Source organism: Pygocentrus nattereri, chromosome 26 (assembly GCF_015220715.1).
Source record: "Pygocentrus nattereri isolate fPygNat1 chromosome 26, fPygNat1.pri, whole genome shotgun sequence".
Lineage (NCBI taxonomy): Eukaryota > Metazoa > Chordata > Actinopteri > Characiformes > Serrasalmidae > Pygocentrus > Pygocentrus nattereri.
The window spans coordinates 19,435,001-19,452,946 of NC_051236.1; the positions used below are offsets into that span (position 1 = coordinate 19,435,001).

A 17,946-nucleotide genomic window follows, 5' to 3' on the forward strand; every position below is an offset into this window, starting at 1 on the left:
CATTAGTGAGAAGTGCCAGAGTGCCTCTTACCATGCCTGGAATACTAATGAGCAACCCTACCTATGTCATTAGGATGCTTTATTACTTGTGTGCTTTAGACTGGAGCAAAAGCCAAAGCTGGAGTCTAGCCAGGTACAATGCTTCAGCAAGAGAATAGTATCAAAGATTATTCTTAAAGTTAAAATTTTTCAATACTTAAACAAGATTGTAATGCAAAAGTGCTAAACCAGTAGAGCGCAAATGTATGTGCTTACGGGACATATTAACCAGTACCTCAAACGACAAGACTGACACCATTACTGCATATTAATAGAGGGCAGTATAGCAGCTGAAATTCTCTCTCATCTGAGTTTTGTCACAATTGTTATACCGGTAAACGACAAATTAGTGCAGATAATGAGGCACAAACAGCACAACCTACACTAGCAGTAGGCCATATAGCTGAACATGAACACTGTTGTGAGCCCATTTCCTCTCGTACTTCTACAGTTGACCGAAAGTAAATGAAGTAAATTTTGGAACAGTAAATTCAAATAAGAAGCCCTCTCAAGTCATTTGTCTCATTTGTGCATCCCATGCACACAGACCTCTGACCATTAGGCACTGCCTGAATTTGGAAAATATTAATCACTTATGCTTCAGTAACTTGTTTTGCACAAAAGACTCAGACTGTGAGCAGTGCGAAAGAAAACGGGCTCTGCAATGGTACCATGTCCATGTGCCAGGTTCATAAAGTCAATCTTCTTTCTCTATGTGGGATCCACCTTGCTCTTCAGCACCCAGAACTGATGCGCATGGACAATAAGTGCAGTACAGCAGAATCTCTAAACTTTTAAAGAGACTCACTAACCACTAGACCATGCTGATTTTCAATAGTAAGGTAAAAGGCATTCAACACACAAAATATTGTTATGGTGGGCACTTTGAAATAACCTCACTGCATTTTATCCAAATAAGTTACTGTTTCACAACAGATTTTTAAGATACAGACTGACACTTTGGTTTAAGAAGCTCTTACTACACGGTCACATTATAAACCCATGTTTAATTTGATGTTTGCACCACTGTTTTACTGCATTATTGGTTTGAGCACTTTCACAGCTCACAATAACAGTTGCAGTGCCCTACTTTCACACGTGATGTGTTATCTAGAGTACCAAGTGTCTACCAGCAGGCCTGAAAAAACATCTAGGGTAAACCAAAGCCATGATACTCATTAAGAACGTTCGGAAAAAAACAAAACAAAACAAAAAAAAAAAACAAAATCACCAAAGCCTGCTGTGTCATTATACAAAGAGCCATCAGAAAAGTAAATGTATAAATACCAGTACAGGACTGCTATTAAAAAACACATCATCATGTTATTAGGACAATTATGATATAAAAAAATTATGTCCATAATTATGGTCGAAACTGATTCTTGCTAAAATTAGAAAAAGTAAAAAAAGTATAATTTGCTGAAATAAGCAAAAAAATAAGTAAAAGCAATTTGTCAAATGATCTTGGTTGACAAAAAAAATATTTTTCTACACAATTTCAACAAATCTGCCACCTTGTACATGGTCTGAAAATTTCATGATAAATGGACAAATAAAATGCTGCACAATGACTCTGTATACATCATCTTACATTAACTTGCATTCTGCAAAATTAGTATTTTGGAAATAAATATTATTCTTTGGTTTCTTTGTTAAAAGCTGAATGTAACGTGATGGCAATTTAGTTGTGATTGCATTATGTACATGTTGTGTGGGTGTCTAGTTGCTTTTGATTGGTTTAATTAGTCCAACAGGCAGTTCATCTACAAGCAACATACTTCTAGGTTAAACTTACCCACCTAAAACACAGGCTTTAATTAAAACTGCAGTGCGTGCACTTAAAAAAAGGCACTCTTTCAGTTTGCACATTTGATATAAAATAATCTTTTATTCCTATCAGGTTGTCAACCCAGGTGGGACAGCAGCCACAAACCAATACAATGAGATAATATGCTATTATAATATCCATTCTTAACATCTTCTGTTAAGAATGGAGGCACCTTGCTTTCTTTGGAAATTTTCTGAAAAATGTTTGCGCTTCAACATTAATTTCCAATGAAGTAAGAAAATACCTCCTAGCAGGCTAATTACTAATACTTTGGGTACAATCTTTAACATTCATATCCATTTCCATATATAAAAGTTTTTGCCTAAATAATGATTTGAGTGCTGACACCACCACCAACTTAGGGTTGGTGTCCCCAGACATTTGACAGGCAGTGAATATTGTGCAGTGCTGTATTGTAGCCAAGCTCATTACCTGATGGTGGTCTGACAAGGTCCATGATGACTGAGTCAGCTCCTTTAGTGTAGACAGTGATCTGCTCGGTGAGTGGGTGACGGACCACCACAGACATCCTCTTCCTGGTGGAGTCAAAGCCCAGCGTATGTAACAACTCAAAGGTCAGCTTGCCCAGGTGTGGCAGCTCCACAGTCACCTGGTCAGGCAGCCGGCCCACCAAAGAGCATTTATACGCACGGGCGGCATACACCAAAGCTGCTTCATCTGGAGACTCTGCTTCATAGCGAAGCTCACACTTATCCGGTGCGGATGCCTTAGCCTGGTCATAGTTGGGTGGAACAGGGCTAAAGGCCTGCTGGAGCCCCTGACCAGGAAAGTGCTCCTCATTCAGCTTTGTAAGGGTGCTCTCAGCCGAGGGTGAGGACAGCATACTGGAGCAGGCGCGTTGGGAGGAGGAGCGGTTGGTGGTAAGGCTGGAGGAGCTACTACTGTTGGAGCCTGAGGTCAGGCGGCTCGGCGTGAAACGCTTGATGAAGTCCTCGATAGTCTTCACCGGAGACTTCAGCTCGAAACGTCTCACCTAGGAAAAAAAATTGAAGACATTAAGAGTGTATATAACATCACGATACTGTAATGAGTATTGTATTAGTCATTGAGGCTTCTGTATATGTAGTTGTGAGGTTTCTTTTGATTTACTGCAGCTTCTGCTGGAAACTATTTCTATGTACACCATAAGAATATAATGAGCACATTTATCATCTTATAATGCATTCATAAAGCTATAAATATGTATAAAAATGACACACACATTATAGCCATGTATTATAAATTTGGTTACATACATATAAACTTATAATGCATAACATGTTACATTGTCAGTGCCAAGCAAATCTTGTTATAAACATATGATTTCTTTTGACAACTTGTGAATATCTTAAATTTAACAAAAGAACTGTTTTTTAAATGTATTGCAAGATTGTAATTAGATGGGTGTTTTTTCCATAAATATGTTATAACCCCTATTATAAGAACGTGTTGCCTTTGGAGTATAGAGTATAGTGTATTACGAACTGTACTTATAATATCAATTCATTACACAGAACATAACTTTAATGTGGACTGCATTTATATAAATATTTATAGCCATGTTTAAAGTGTCTAATGAATGCATTATAGCATGTTATGCTATAGTTCCAAACAGATAGGGTATTTATAAAAGTGCCAGTCCTCCATTCTTTTCAGTAAACTGGCAGTCAGTTTTTCAAAAAAATAATAATAATCTGCAGGGATATTTTTCCACACCTCAAGTTCAATCATAGAAATTGGTTGCATTGCCAGCTTTAGTAATCATAATTAAAAATGTCCAGTTTACATGTTCTAGTGCACATCTTTTTTTTTCCCCCCAGATATTAAGTTTCTTGACAGCTACACATCCTTTCAGACCCATATCACCGAGTTGTCCTCTCACAGTAGGACAGGAACATGTGAGGATTTTTCAAATCTGAAGGTTGATTTTCTCCTCCCTCTTTAAGACAAAAGCTTTAAGTAATAGTCATCTGATGGTAACAGTTTTTTAGCGGTCTACTGTTCAGTTTGCCCACCTTTGTTCTAAAACTCTCTCTGTTTAGCAGGGCAGACACTAATATGTGCAGTGCAAGGGTTAACCCTGGCCCATATTTGCTAACCATGAACCATGGTCCTGCAAAAATGGAGAGTCTAGGTCTGCACCAAAAAAACAGAACTCAACATCACAGCATGTTTTCTACTTATTCTAGCAGTGTGTCTTCACTGTACAATCCACAAAATCTGCTTGGTGTAACATCTTGACTCTTGACAGACACTCATGATGTTCCTATAGGACGAGGTGCTGCTGCTATTAAAAACAGATGATTAATAAAATAACAGCAAAATTACAAAGTACAAAATCCATCCATCCATCCATCCATTTTCTAAGCCGCTTCTCCGTCAGGGTCGCGGGGGGTGCTGGAGCCTATCCCAGCAGTCTTTGGGCGAAAGGCCAAAGTACAAAATGTCAAACTTAAACTTTTCACTTTAGAAAACAAACTTTGTGTTAAACACCTTGGGCTAGGGTTGAATGCTCTCCACAATAGGCAGCAGAAAGCAGTTCAGAAACATTCAAAGCTCTCCCGAATGAAAGAATGCCCTTGGGGCATTACTGTAAAGACACACCTATGCAGGTTTCAGGATGGGTCAGTTTCAATTATGGGCAGGGCTGATGTTATAAGCATAGGCATTTATTCAGTTATGTACAAGCTCAATCAAACTTCAGTGCCTGAACCTCTCAAACATTTCCAGTAAATAAACTCCTTCTGGTAAATATTACTATTTAAAAAAAAAAAAAAAAGTTTATTAGCTCTGAACATTCCAGGACAAAAACATGTTCCAGTACATGAATAATTAGTTACACGTGTTTTAAAGTGGTTCAACATCAGCTAAAGTAGTGATAAAATAAACAATAGAAAAGCCCAATCTTTGACTTCCTACTTCGGCTGGAAACATCTTGACCTCACTTTTCAGAAGTTCAGATCTTTGTGGGTGTCCTACTCGACAGAACACACTTTTTGTTGAGATTATGTGCAAACAAGCAAGACTAAGACTGCACAAGAAAAAGGTACATAGAGACTAAAAGAAGGATGCTCATGATTTGCATTGTATGCATAACTGAAGGGTTGTGCAAATCAAGTCCACAAACCAAAAATATCCAGCCAACAGTGTCCTGTGGGCAGCGTCCTGTGACCACTGATGAAGGACTAGAGGATGACCAACACAAACTGTAGAGCAGCAGATGAACTATGGTCTCTGACTTTACATCTACAAGGTGGTCTGACAAGCTGCTAAAATGGATAATGAGCATAGAAACAAGGAGATGGTCATAATGTTACATAAAGTACTCCAGAAAAGCTAAACATTTAAGTAACGCTGGGATACTGAGCCAAAATATAAAAAAAAATTATATACACATACATTTTTTTACTGCATTTATAACAGTATAAAAATAAACATTACATTTCTCCATAACACTAATCCACATCGATCTAGTGCCAATCTCTACATTTCACAAATGTTCAATCTGCTTCTGCATCAGCTTCTACAGGCGTGTCCATAAAAGGTACCGAATATCGGCATCAGCCCACAATTCCCAAAACAGTTCATCCCTACTAATCATGTCTAAAATGTAAAGAGCTGGGATGAGAAAACACTGGCTAAGCAGTTTTTGAAGCAAAAAATATTGCATCGGTATCGGCTGATACTCTAGGGTTTCAGTCCTGGTTTCAACATTGGAAAAGTAAAAGTGGTACTGTGCCATGTTTAACTGTGATAATACCAGGAGGAAGAGATCATGTAGGAAGCTCTGAAAACCTTGTCAAAAGACAGCACTCAGTTTTCACCAGTATGTGCTGGGCTTGTCCCTCAGCGGAGGAGAACCTGAGTTACAGGCACCAGCCTGACAGCCATGTTCAAGTCACTGTTCTGGCCTGGCATTAAACAGTGGGGTTAAAGCAGAGCATTCGTCAACACAGCTGTTCAGGATACATTAGGCTGAAGCAACAGTCACACCCTGCTCTCCGCATTCCAACCCAGCCACAGGAAAATGACTTATCTCCATGATATAAAGTATAAACGCTACATTTACAGCTCAAGAAAACATTTGCAGTGCCTCCATAGTGCATAAACCTCCAACAAAAAACTGCACCCTGCCAGCCGAGTACACTGGAAACAGCCATTACACAAACATGCCACAGCTGGGGTGGATGTCAGAGATAACTCTCAAACACTGGTAAAAGGAACAATTTTCCCAGGGACAGGGTGATATACAGCTTGTCTCAAGACATTGCTGTTACATTTGGAACATGCCCAGTGTACATTCTGCATTGGCAAAAGTGGTTACACGGGCAAATACTGTTCTGGTTTTGTTACAGTAACCTCTGTAATGTAATATGATTGAGCTCATCTTTACAAAAACCCTCACAATGATTTATTTACAATAAATGATGTTCAACACATCAAGAACTCTCAAAATATAGAATATTTTAAAAGGATTACAAAGCTCAATTAAAAAAAAGTTGAGAGAACATGTACAACGCTAATAAAAGCAGAAAGTATAGAGTATTCAACTCTGCTTGGGCTGTATTGAATTACACAGTACAAAAACTTTTTTTTTTATTTATGTATTTTTTACTTACCTTATGAAATGTCTGGACCACAGGCATTCCAGCCTAGCACTGCTGTATTATGCAAAATGTGGCTCGCCACTGTCATGCTGAAATTAGCATGCGAAACCCAATTACAAAAGATGTTGTCTAGAACATATGCTGCTCCAAAAAGTGTCAGCGTTATTGGTGCCTTTATAGAAGTGGTAAATTACCCTTCTGCACTAACACACTTCCATACCATAACAGACCCTGGCTTTTGAACTTTACACTGGTAACAGTCTGTAAGGTCCTTTCATTCTATGGCCCAGAGAACATGTCAAATATTTCCATTAACAATCTGGAAGTTTGACTCGTAAGACACATAGCTTCCACTGTGCATGGTACAGTTATAACTTGTATTTGTAGTTGCAGTGACAGTGGCTATTGACAAGGAAGTACTCCTGAGCTCACATGGTGACATGCATCACAGGAACATACTGTTTGTTAATGCAGTTAACTGCTCTCGTCGCACAGAGAATCTCTTGATCTTTTGATATTATGCACAATAGAGGGTGAACTACCTAAAAATCCTTGCAATTGCTGTTTGAGGAATGTTGCTCTTAAACTGCTGGATTCTTAGCTCATGTATTTTTTGTGGTGAGTCTTAACCCATCCTTGCTCCTTGCATCCACTAAGGACCGGGCTCTACCTGAATGCTCCTTTTATACCTGAACAGGTAATGGAATTATGCTCAAGATATTTCTTTGAACTTTTCATAACATTCCTTGTCCTAAATCTCTTCTGTCTCAATTTTTTTTGCAATGTGCTAGAGACACCGATTTCAGAAAGAGTGCCTGCCACACACTTACAAGAACAATCAAGCTTATAAATTAAACATTCAATATTACTTTTGTTTAAATACAGGTTAAATTGGAATTTCATGTCACAGCTTTCTATTTTTATTTGGTACTTTGTTACTCTGAAATTAAGGTTTGTATTTTGTATGATTCAGGAATATTTAAAATATGCTGAATACACAAATGCTGCTGGAGTGACTTAGTAGTAAAATATAAAAAATACTAAGCATACTAATGTTTTTGTTTGAAAATCGCTAGAGAAATTTAATTGCAACAACTGAATCACCACCAATGCAACAGTTCTAAGACTCCCAGTACTGAACTCTGAACATACTGACCTTCTGCCGTGGCTGGTTAGGTGAAGACACAACAACAGTGTTGCAGATGGTGAGAGCGATGAAGAAGTCAAAGACATCACACAGATCAGGTGGGATCTGGTTGAGAAGCTGACTGTGGAAGCGCATGAACTCCATCTGACTGCCACAGTCATTCACTTTATCCAGCAGCTGAGGATCTGGAGTGATGTCTTTTTCCTGGTACAAAAAGGATTTAGGTAGCAGCTTTATAAGCAAAGGTGAGGACATATTTGGATAATTCATCAAAGCCAGCACACAGTAGTTTGTATATGAACATTATGAAATGGTTTAATATGCCATGAGGGCTGCACAGCATATTGTTTGTTCATTGTTATTGTAATATAGCAATATTAGCCTTTGTAATACTGATATTGCAGAAGGCTTTAATATGAAAATGAGCCCTTCAAGGCTTGAATCAAGGCATTTATTCATTCATTCATGATCCAGCAAACAATCATTTTAGTCAGGGTAATGAAGGCCAAATCTTTATCCATCTAAAATCAAAAGTCAAAATCACAATATGATGTGTTGTTCATTTCAAGCAGCCTTACACTATTAATTCTATGATTTATAGAGAATTGAGAAGTAATAATATTAGATTATATTAATTAATAATTATTGTTAATCAGTAATAGATTTTCAAAATTGATCCATTTGCATAGATGCATGTATTTTGTAAAAAATGGATTTGATAAAGTCTAATTTGAAATAGTAGTGCTCTCCTTATGTCTGAAATACCATCACTTCAACCTGCTTTTAACACTGTTCATGTGCTTGTTGGTTGTACTGAGGGTATGTGAGTGTGTGTGCTTGTACTTGTACTGACCATAGGGCTGCTGAAGGCAGTGTGTTTGGACAGGATACTGGCTCTCTTGGCCTCAGCACGGCTCCCTGTACGTCGGTGGGATTTGGTGCTCTGAGAGCGTAGCACCACTTTGCCACTGTGCTGGCTGCATAGACTCTCTCTTCGTGGCAAAGTTCCACCATGAGACAAGCACTCTTCTTCTTCAGAGTCCACCTCCTGGTACATAGCAAGCCTCCTTGCTAAAGGGGTACAATAAGTGGTAATTACCAACTAGCAAGCAGAAGTTATCTATTAATTCAGCTTTTCAAGCTGTGAAAATGTATCTGCCCAACTACTCCTTTAAGCAATTCACTCTACACATTTCTGTAACATGCGTATTCAGACAACCACAGAAATACTGAGTGATTACATAATCACAGAGGAAACGATGATGGTACAGCCTCACCATTGGCATCGTGCGAGTACTCTACTCCTGCCACGGTGCAGCGGCGGAACACCATCTTGTTCTCGGTGAGCGTGCCGGTTTTATCAGAGAAGATGTACTGCATCTGGCCCAGGTCTTCAGTGATGTTCAGTGCCCTGCACTGCAGATGTGAGTCTGTCTCCTCATCATACAGCTCCATATCCTGATGGATGAAAAACACCTGGCAGATCTTCACTATTTCAATGGAGACAAAGAGGGAGATCGGGATCAGGACCTGAGAACAGAGAAGAAAGAGAGGACAAATAAATCCCATATAAAAATGGCAAAATGGAAAAAATGTTACCATATTTGTAACATGATGTGTGATATGTATCCAATATTTATTATTTCTAAGCCTTGCAAACAAGCTGGAATGGAAAAAAATGCACCAGCACAGCCATGTTCAAAAATACGTATAATATATATTTTAATGTTCAACTACTACTACTAAGAATCTAACAGGGAATAGGGGTGAAAAACAATTACCCAAAAAAATAAATAAACGAATAAATAAATAATAATAATAAAAAAATAACAAAAATATTGGCATAATGGGCTGGCATACAAAGCTACTTGTTCCTGTGCTGCTGCTACACAGGCTAACTATAATTGGATGAAATCTGTCTTTATGATACATACAGTTGCTCAGTCCTCTAGGAGGACTGAAAATACCCACAATACTCAGAAAACCTCACTTTCACTGGGTTCACAGAGTTAATTTAACACAATAATTCATTTTACCTACTTCACATTACACTCTGTGTATCTATGCTTTTGTCCTGTCTAAGGAAAATAAACTCTAAATTGTACTGTAAATTACAGTAAAATATGAAACTGCAATGCTGAGTTCATCTTTAGTTTACCTTACCCTTCTATTAAATTGAATAGTATGCCAAAACATTATCCCACTATTGTATATTTACTCCTCCTTCTGCATATTGTGAGGCTTACGCAATAGATTATCTTTTATCATTTATTATTTTACACCATTATCACAGTTTACCTGAAATACTATGATCATGGTGAGGAAGAGATATATGGCCGACACCACAGGAGATAAATCTGTTCCCTCAGGACTCAGCACGTCAAACACGGGCCGCTTATCTCCATACTGGTACATCCACAGGCCATGACCTACACACAAGCAGTTTTTTTTTTTAAGACAACAATTGGTGAAAAGAGAGGTAGAATGTCACAAAATATTAAGTATACAATTCAAAGTAAAAGTGCAGCAAAATTTTGAGAGACAGCAAAAGCATGCTGTAACTGGATGAGTTATTTCTCACTGCAGCTCACAAACAAGCATAAAAATTCTCTGATGCTAAATTTTCAATAGATATTATGTCTGTAATTATAAGCAGAAGTATTATGACTTAAATTTGAAAAAAGAAGAAATGTCCTTTACATTTTAAGCACATTGCACCACATTATTACATTTAAAATAAAAATGTATAAAAAAAACTGATTGTGTACCTATTTCATTAAATATCTGATTACACATTTTCTGAGTTGTATAGCAAACCAACAGTAATTCTAAAGTAACAACTGACAACGCAATGGACTAAAAAAACACTTTGGAAAGACAGACTTGCAGATTCTGAAGAAACTGAAACTCCAAGCCACTTCCTGCATGAGAATATCTCCACACCATTACCAAAGTTCCCACAACATACAGAAATGAAAAAAACAAGCTTGTAGTTTCGTATCTTTATGATACAGTAGGACTGATATGTGAAGAAAAGCATAAGTCCCTGAACGGTTCTTACCGATGGCAGAGAACAGACACATGACCAGCAGGATGATGACACACCAGAAGACATCCACGTTCATTTGGCGCTCCAGTTTGCTGCGTTTGTAGCGTGGACCATTGTTGTTCAGCATGGCTTTGGTCTCATGACCTGACAAACATAAGACAGAGCACAGCACTAAAACCTCCATCAGCCATAGCAGTTATATAACAATTTGCAAAAAAAATAGGAACACTGTTGTGCCCTTAAAATGAGGGGATACAGTATACTGACACAGCTGTATGTATAAGTTGGGGCACTCTGGCAAAACACACTGTTAATTTATGAAGTGAATAGACAAACAACATCTCCAGCAAAATACAAAATGTCGTATAAGTTAAAGTGCAATTGCTTTATGTTAATAACAAAAAAAAGAAGAAAAAATATTTGTGGCATATGGAAAAGCTTGTTAGTAACACCCCTTTAGCAGATATCACAGCTTGCAAACACTTAATGCCCAGATAGATAGATCTACCTCCATGTTCGATAGTTGAACATTGAACAGTGAATTAAGTATTGTTTGCAAAATATTATGCTCCACTTGAATATCATATTTTATTGTATTGCACTGTGTTTTGTAGTTTACTTTATTGTTGAATGCACTGTGCATTGTAGTTTATTGTATTGTATAGCATGGCGCTGCATGGCACAGAGTTCTGTGCTCTGGTCCTTTTTTCTATCTAAAGTGACTTTTGTTTCTAGCTCATCTGAGCTCAGGACTGTCTTTCTCTCTAACCTATTGGTAACTAGCAAAGATACTTTCTCTAGATAGACAACACACTTGTTGTAAGTCGCTGTGGATAAGAACATCTGCTAAATGGTGTAAATGTAAATATAGTCGTCAAGACGTTCTATTCATAATATACACTCCAGATCGACTGATCAGTCCTAATGTCAATTAAGGCCTAACAACATTTCAGCTCTTACATTTTACAACTGGAAAGGTGTTTAAATTGCTTGCATTAGCTCGAATTAAAGTGATGCACCATTTTTTTACACATGTTGACTAGCCAAGGCATGTTTGGGCGCTGAAGCTTGCCTCTTTAGTTTAATGTTGGAGCTGCAAAACTAATGTAGTGCAAACTAATCCATTGAAATGTAGACTGGTACCTGCATAGATGACGATGCCCACAGCCTCCTCAGTGTTGCGAATAGTGCAGCCTCTGAGCAGAAGATTGTCTTTGTATAGCCCATCTCTTCTCCCATTGCGATGGATTCTGACAAAGAGGTCACACACATTCATCCAGTTGACATCAACCTACAAACATGTCTGTGATGGCAATCTGTCTTTTTCATTGACCCCCTAAAATGTCAGCATTTGCTAGTCACATTAGAGTCAACGAAGGCATTTTCATTTCATCATGGACGCCAGCTGTCAGCACCAGCGCTTGAGCCCGGCAGAAACTCATTTCAGTGCACGGCCCAACATGCTCAAGACATCGATCCATCATGGCTTACATCATGCAGCACTTCCCCGGTTAGACCCCTTATCTCAGCATAAAGCCGCTCTGATAGAGAAGTACTGACCTCACTAAAAAACTTTAGCCATACAGGTAAGGCCTGAAGCCATATGGGAGCATTCAAGACACAAGTGCCAATGCAGCACTTTATACCAAACCCCACAGCTCCACTTTAAAAGAACGATAAAGAGAAAGTAGAAAAGATTCACAGCTAAAGGAGGATGAGAGGCCTTAAAGCAGTAGATCTGTGAAAAATTAATCGTATACAATTTTCTCTTTACTCAAAAACATAAGCCGTGTCTTAAAGCCAAGGACGCAGCTGAGGGAGCCTGCATTTCTTGGCCATTATATCCCTCAAGGCTGTCCTGTTTGACTTGGACTTGGCTGGTGCATCTTTCAAGACCTTCAGTCAGGCTTATTACTGAATGTCTGGCTCCGCATAATAAAAACAACACAGACGTACAGGGTACACAAAATACGACGTGGCCACAATAACAGTGCACAAAGTGCCTCTCTCCCATTGAAAAAAGGTACCTCAGTTCTCAAAACAATAGAAAAAAAAGAAGGAAAAGGGGTCCCTAAAGACCCCTCTATAAATCACAGCTTCTTTGCCTCATTCCACATCAACTTAAGTAATCACAAAGAGACTTCCTTGTAGAGCTATAATAAATTATTTCAAAATGTCCCTATGATTTTCTTAGAATATCATGCATATAATCAGCACTTGCCACATTTCCCAAACACTGTTTGAAGAGAAAAAAATTAAAAAGAAAACATTAAAAGTTCTTGAAGCTGTGATACTAGTGATACTTGTCATATTGTTCAGCTCTACTTGCTTATGTGGTCCTTGACTGGAAGTTAACTTTAAAACACAGATAAAAAGCGCACTGTACTAGTAGAAACAGAAGCAGCAGCAATCTTAAAGCCTGAATTTTCACTGTACTCCACTCGTTTGACTTTTTGGTGAACTATTGCTTTAAGGATTCTGATCCAGTGGCAGTGTCTGAGTGGACCACCAGCCAAGTTCAAAAGGCCTCAGGGATAAGCTCTGCGATAAAGGCGGCGGCAAACGCAAATTGAACCATCACTGAATGAGCGCAGAATGTTAAGCACCTGCGGAGGGGACGCTATAAGCTCTTAACACAAGCCCTAATCGCAAGGCTAAACGGTGGATTACGTCTGTGCTAGTTAAACTGCCCTACGCTGCTTTTGCTGAGCTTTTGTCTTCTCTTAATCACAGCCAGGTTTTCTTGTTGTTCCACCAACAGCAGTGTGCTTATCACTGAGCTCTGCCCAGGCCCACTGGCAACTCTAATGCATTACAGACTGATAAGTGTGCCTTCACACTCTCAGCCAAGTGTTTGGACCAGTGCACGGCTTAACCCTATTGCGAAACAGATCCTGACCGAGGGTTGAGGTGGGGTGGTAGAAAGCATGTTGATTGTAAGACTACACACTGTACGTTCACACTTAATGTAATAAAGCGTCAGATCGACAGCAACCAGCCCTTTACCCTCTCCCTGGCAGCTGGAGACACTCTAAAGTAACTGGGCAACAGAACGCTGGCAGTGCGCCAACAGCATCTGCTCTCAATCACGGAGAAAGAATAAATGTCATAATCATTCTGCTTCCTGTCAGCTGACTCACTGGCCCTGCTACTATCAGCACGTAGCTCTTTATCTGCACCAGCAGGGACACCAGCGAGGACATTGTACAGCACATTGTACAACAGCACATAAAAATCACTTGTTAATTATCATAATACTGGATTTGCAATACATATAGTGTTAAAGGCCGCAAGTAGGGCTGAACAGTGAATCATTTTTCATTTCCAAATCACAAATGCATCTAATTGTAAGCACTGCTATTTTAATTCTTTCATGCCTTATTCAAATTGTCTATATACAGTATGTGGAGAAATGTAAACTAAATACAGACTGGCAGTCACACTACATTCAGCATTTAACCCTTAAGTCTTAAAAAAAAAAATGGATGAACTCGTCATCTTGAGGACAAAAAAGGCCTAAAAGATTAACTATAAGAAAATAATCATTAGTAAATCACAGTCACAATATATAGCCCTTTAACCAGATCATTCTTTACTAGTCCCACAACCAGGAAAATTCATAATATCTAAAACTAAGTACTACCATCCGGTTTCTTTTACAAGGATTAAGCCTAGTCTTAAATTAAACTATAATGCCAATGATGATTCACCATCAAAAAGCCTTTTATCCCAGGCGTACGCCTAATCCAGGTATGGGAGACCGGCCCTAAATGCTGTGTGTGCTAAAAGCATCATGAACAATGTCAGATGATCCACAGGAGTTTCTGTGGATACTTGGATGAATCCTAATTAGATTCATACAATCCAACAAACATACACTATGTCAAAAATAGTGCGGGCTGACCTTTAACCATGTCACATCAAGTGCTCACCAATGTCGACAACCATTTGACCATTTTATTTGCTCTATACAACCATCTTTTTATATGTAAATGTTGAGAATGGAAAAATACTGGTAAATACAAAATGAATCTAATAATAATAATAATAATAATAATAATAATAATAATACAACAATTGGCCTTACAATGCCAACATAAATGGCTTTTAAAATTTGTGTTTATCATTTTAACATACTTTTAACAAATTATGTTAAAACCTTTAAAATCACAAAACTAAAACGATCATGAAACTATATCTCAAGCATCAAGGTGCATATTCGTGACAATTTCCTGTCATAATATTGTGACATAACTTTTACAGGCATTAAACTACAGCTGTCTGCTTTTCTGTGCAAGTTTCTCTAGAAGTGACCATTTCACATCAAGCCACTCTGAATGACTTTGTTCTTAATCATTTAGTTATGCACAAACACACAGTGAATCTAAAAGGTAAGGAACAAAAGCAAACACTTTGGGAATAATTACATACCCAATGCAATTCATCCCAGTGTTGTGATGTCCGCACTCATCAGCACTCAAACCTTTCAGATTTTCAGCAATTTAAAACCTTTTTGGCCAAATGATCTGAGTGTGCCTATCTAGTATGCGATATGGCATAAATACAGTATCACGAAACAAGAAATTTTGAGGATACTTGATATTCATTACAATAGTTTGTTCAGGTGGGGTTTGATGGGTTGACCTTTGAGAGCACCAGTAGTTCCATATTTAAAAATACTATCAAACTAAGAGGACAATGATTTTTATTCGACATTCACATTCTGCACTGCAATCAATATAACTTAAAAAGGATTAATTATGCTTTCTGTCAAAACATGTAGCTGATCAGTGTTCTTTAAATACTGACCTGTTGTGATGTGGTTGCATTCCTGTGACCCAACAAATACTAAGAAAAGTGTATTGTGAGTTCATTTATAATAATAAATATTGCTATAATGCCAAGCGCGTGTGCTTCTAATTCAAGGAAGCTTTTTCATACCAAGCAAGATACCCTGGTGAAACATCAAACCGTGAGACAAATTTACTATAGTATTTATAAACTATTTGCTAACAAAACTTATGCAGAAAAGAACTTACTGAATATGTTTTTCCTCTGTTTATGCAAGAAAAGAAACACGGAGAATCAAACTTTACTCTGACAATGTCTAAATAAGGCAAGGTGTCGACAAACATTTGATGGTGTTTATCTGGTCAAGTCCCTTCTAGGATCAGTTACGGATAATCTTAAATCTTCAGTTCTAAGCACTAACTGCCCGGTTAAGGGATGTGATACCAGCCTGCAACATGCTCACATATATTTTCAACAACATGCACTAAAAGCACCATCAACCTTTTTATATTACCAGTCTGAATAAAACAAAGATTTATCATTCTTCAGGTCTCATAGCATTTTAGAAGAATTAGCCATAAAAGCATGCTGTGGGGTAATTAGATGGAATAACTGGGTCCAAAAGTTAAGCATGTAATGCTAGTGTAAGAATAATAAACATCAGTGCTGCAGGTCATAAATACTGACTCAACCAGTTATTTGGATCCCACCAGCTAATTGACTTTTAACCATACAACAACACAATGATAGAGGAGGCATTAAGTGAAATTATTTATTTAAAAGGAAACTGTTGCTTAATGTGCATGAATCTAAATTTCCACAACTTGAAGAACTGATTGAGTGCTGGCCATGTTACAATATGAAGAAGAGTGTTAAAGAGCAGTAAACAATGCCATACTTACATATAACCACGAAATCTGTTCAGGTCATTGTTGGGCTTTTCACACTCAATAACACTGTTGTACTTCAGGGGGTCGAACTCTGCATCCTGTCAAAGAATTAGTTTTAATATTTAGCATGGGTCTAGATCTAATTATGTGATGAGAAGTGCTTTAGAACAAAAAAGCAAGCAGGATTACTTCTTCATGTGGCTATTCTCCCCAGGCTTACAGTGCTGACAGCAGTGGGCAGTTCAGTGGGTGGTTTAATGGCCTGTGATTTTGTACAGTGAAGTTCATGTCTAATGAAAGGGATGCTTAGGCATTTCTTAAAGTCAGTTACTTTTTGACAGCTAGGCTCAAAACCACCACTCTAACATACATCTAAAGTCTCATCAGAGAGAGAAAACTGAGGTAACATTAGAGGCAGCTCTAGAATGAGTTAAGACATTTAATTAGGTAAATACAGACCACCTGAAGCCACTCAGTGAACAAACCAACACCACCATATTAACTATTCCCATCCAAACACAATGCTATCAGTCCTGTTTGCAAGTCACCTCGAGTATTTCCTGGAATCTGTTAAACAGAACATTCCTAAAGAAAATGGTCTGCAGTGGCGCTGCTTAGAAACACACAGAATTGCTCTGACTTGTAGGTTAGGAGTAAGTTCTTACCAGGTCGATAAAGCTACGGACCACCTGTCTCTGTTTGAGGTTGGTCTCTCCGTCCAGTGTGGCTGTCTCTATGTGGCATAGGCGGTCTGGGTCGCTGGAGCTCAGTAGCAGCACGTCGGCCGGCAAGATCTCGTTGCAACGTAGCCGGATAAAATCTCCCACCCGCACCTCCTTCCAGTACTGTTCCACATAGCACCGCTCACTCCTGGAGACACAGACACACACATACACTTCATCATGCTTTGGTTTATCACTGCTTATTATGCCCAAAGTATACTGACAGCTGCTCAAGTACAAATTATGCCATTTAAACAATTTCCAAAAAACACAAAAACAAAACAAAAATAAATTTTATTTATATATATATATATATATATATATATATATATATATATATATATATATATATATATATATATATATATATATATATATATATATATATGGCCCTGTGTGAAAAAGTGATTGCCCCCCTCGTTAAAACATACTATAACTGTGGTTTTTAACACCCGAGTTCAATTTCTCTAGCCACACCCAGGCCTGATTATTGCCACACCTGTTCTCAATCAAGACATCACTTAAATAGGAGCTGCCTGACACAGTAAAGTCCACCAAAAGATCCTTAAAAGCTACACATCATGCCAAGATCCAAAGAAATTCAGGAACAATTGAGAAAGAAAGTAATTGAGATCTATCAGTCTGGAAAGGGTTATAAAGCCATTTCCAAAGCTTTGGGAATCCAGCGAACCACAGTGAGAGCCATTATCCACAAATGGCGAAGACATGGAACAGTGGTGAACCTTCCCAGGAGTGGCCGGCCGGCCCAAAATTACCCCAAGAGCGCAGCGACGACTCATCCAAGAGGTCACAAAAGACCCCACAACAATGTCCAAAGAACTGCAGGCCTCACTTGCCTCAGTTAAGGTCAGC

The 17,946-nt window shown here is 38.3% G+C and overlaps 1 protein-coding gene across 1 annotated transcript in view; it reads right to left on the bottom strand.

Moving 5' to 3' along the window:
* Positions 1-17,946, bottom strand: part of atp10a (ATPase phospholipid transporting 10A) — a 67,997-nt gene that overhangs the window by 28,548 nt on the left and 21,503 nt on the right. Inside the window, exons 2-10 of the mRNA XM_017718791.2 lie at positions 17,017-17,221; positions 16,364-16,449; positions 11,814-11,920; positions 10,683-10,814; positions 9,920-10,050; positions 8,899-9,151; positions 8,475-8,692; positions 7,631-7,825; positions 2,300-2,861 (exon numbers count right to left, since the gene is read on the bottom strand). Coding sequence (XP_017574280.1) covers positions 2,300-2,861; positions 7,631-7,825; positions 8,475-8,692; positions 8,899-9,151; positions 9,920-10,050; positions 10,683-10,814; positions 11,814-11,920; positions 16,364-16,449; positions 17,017-17,221 — 1,889 coding nt within the window. The remainder of the gene's footprint in view (positions 1-2,299; positions 2,862-7,630; positions 7,826-8,474; positions 8,693-8,898; positions 9,152-9,919; positions 10,051-10,682; positions 10,815-11,813; positions 11,921-16,363; positions 16,450-17,016; positions 17,222-17,946) is intronic.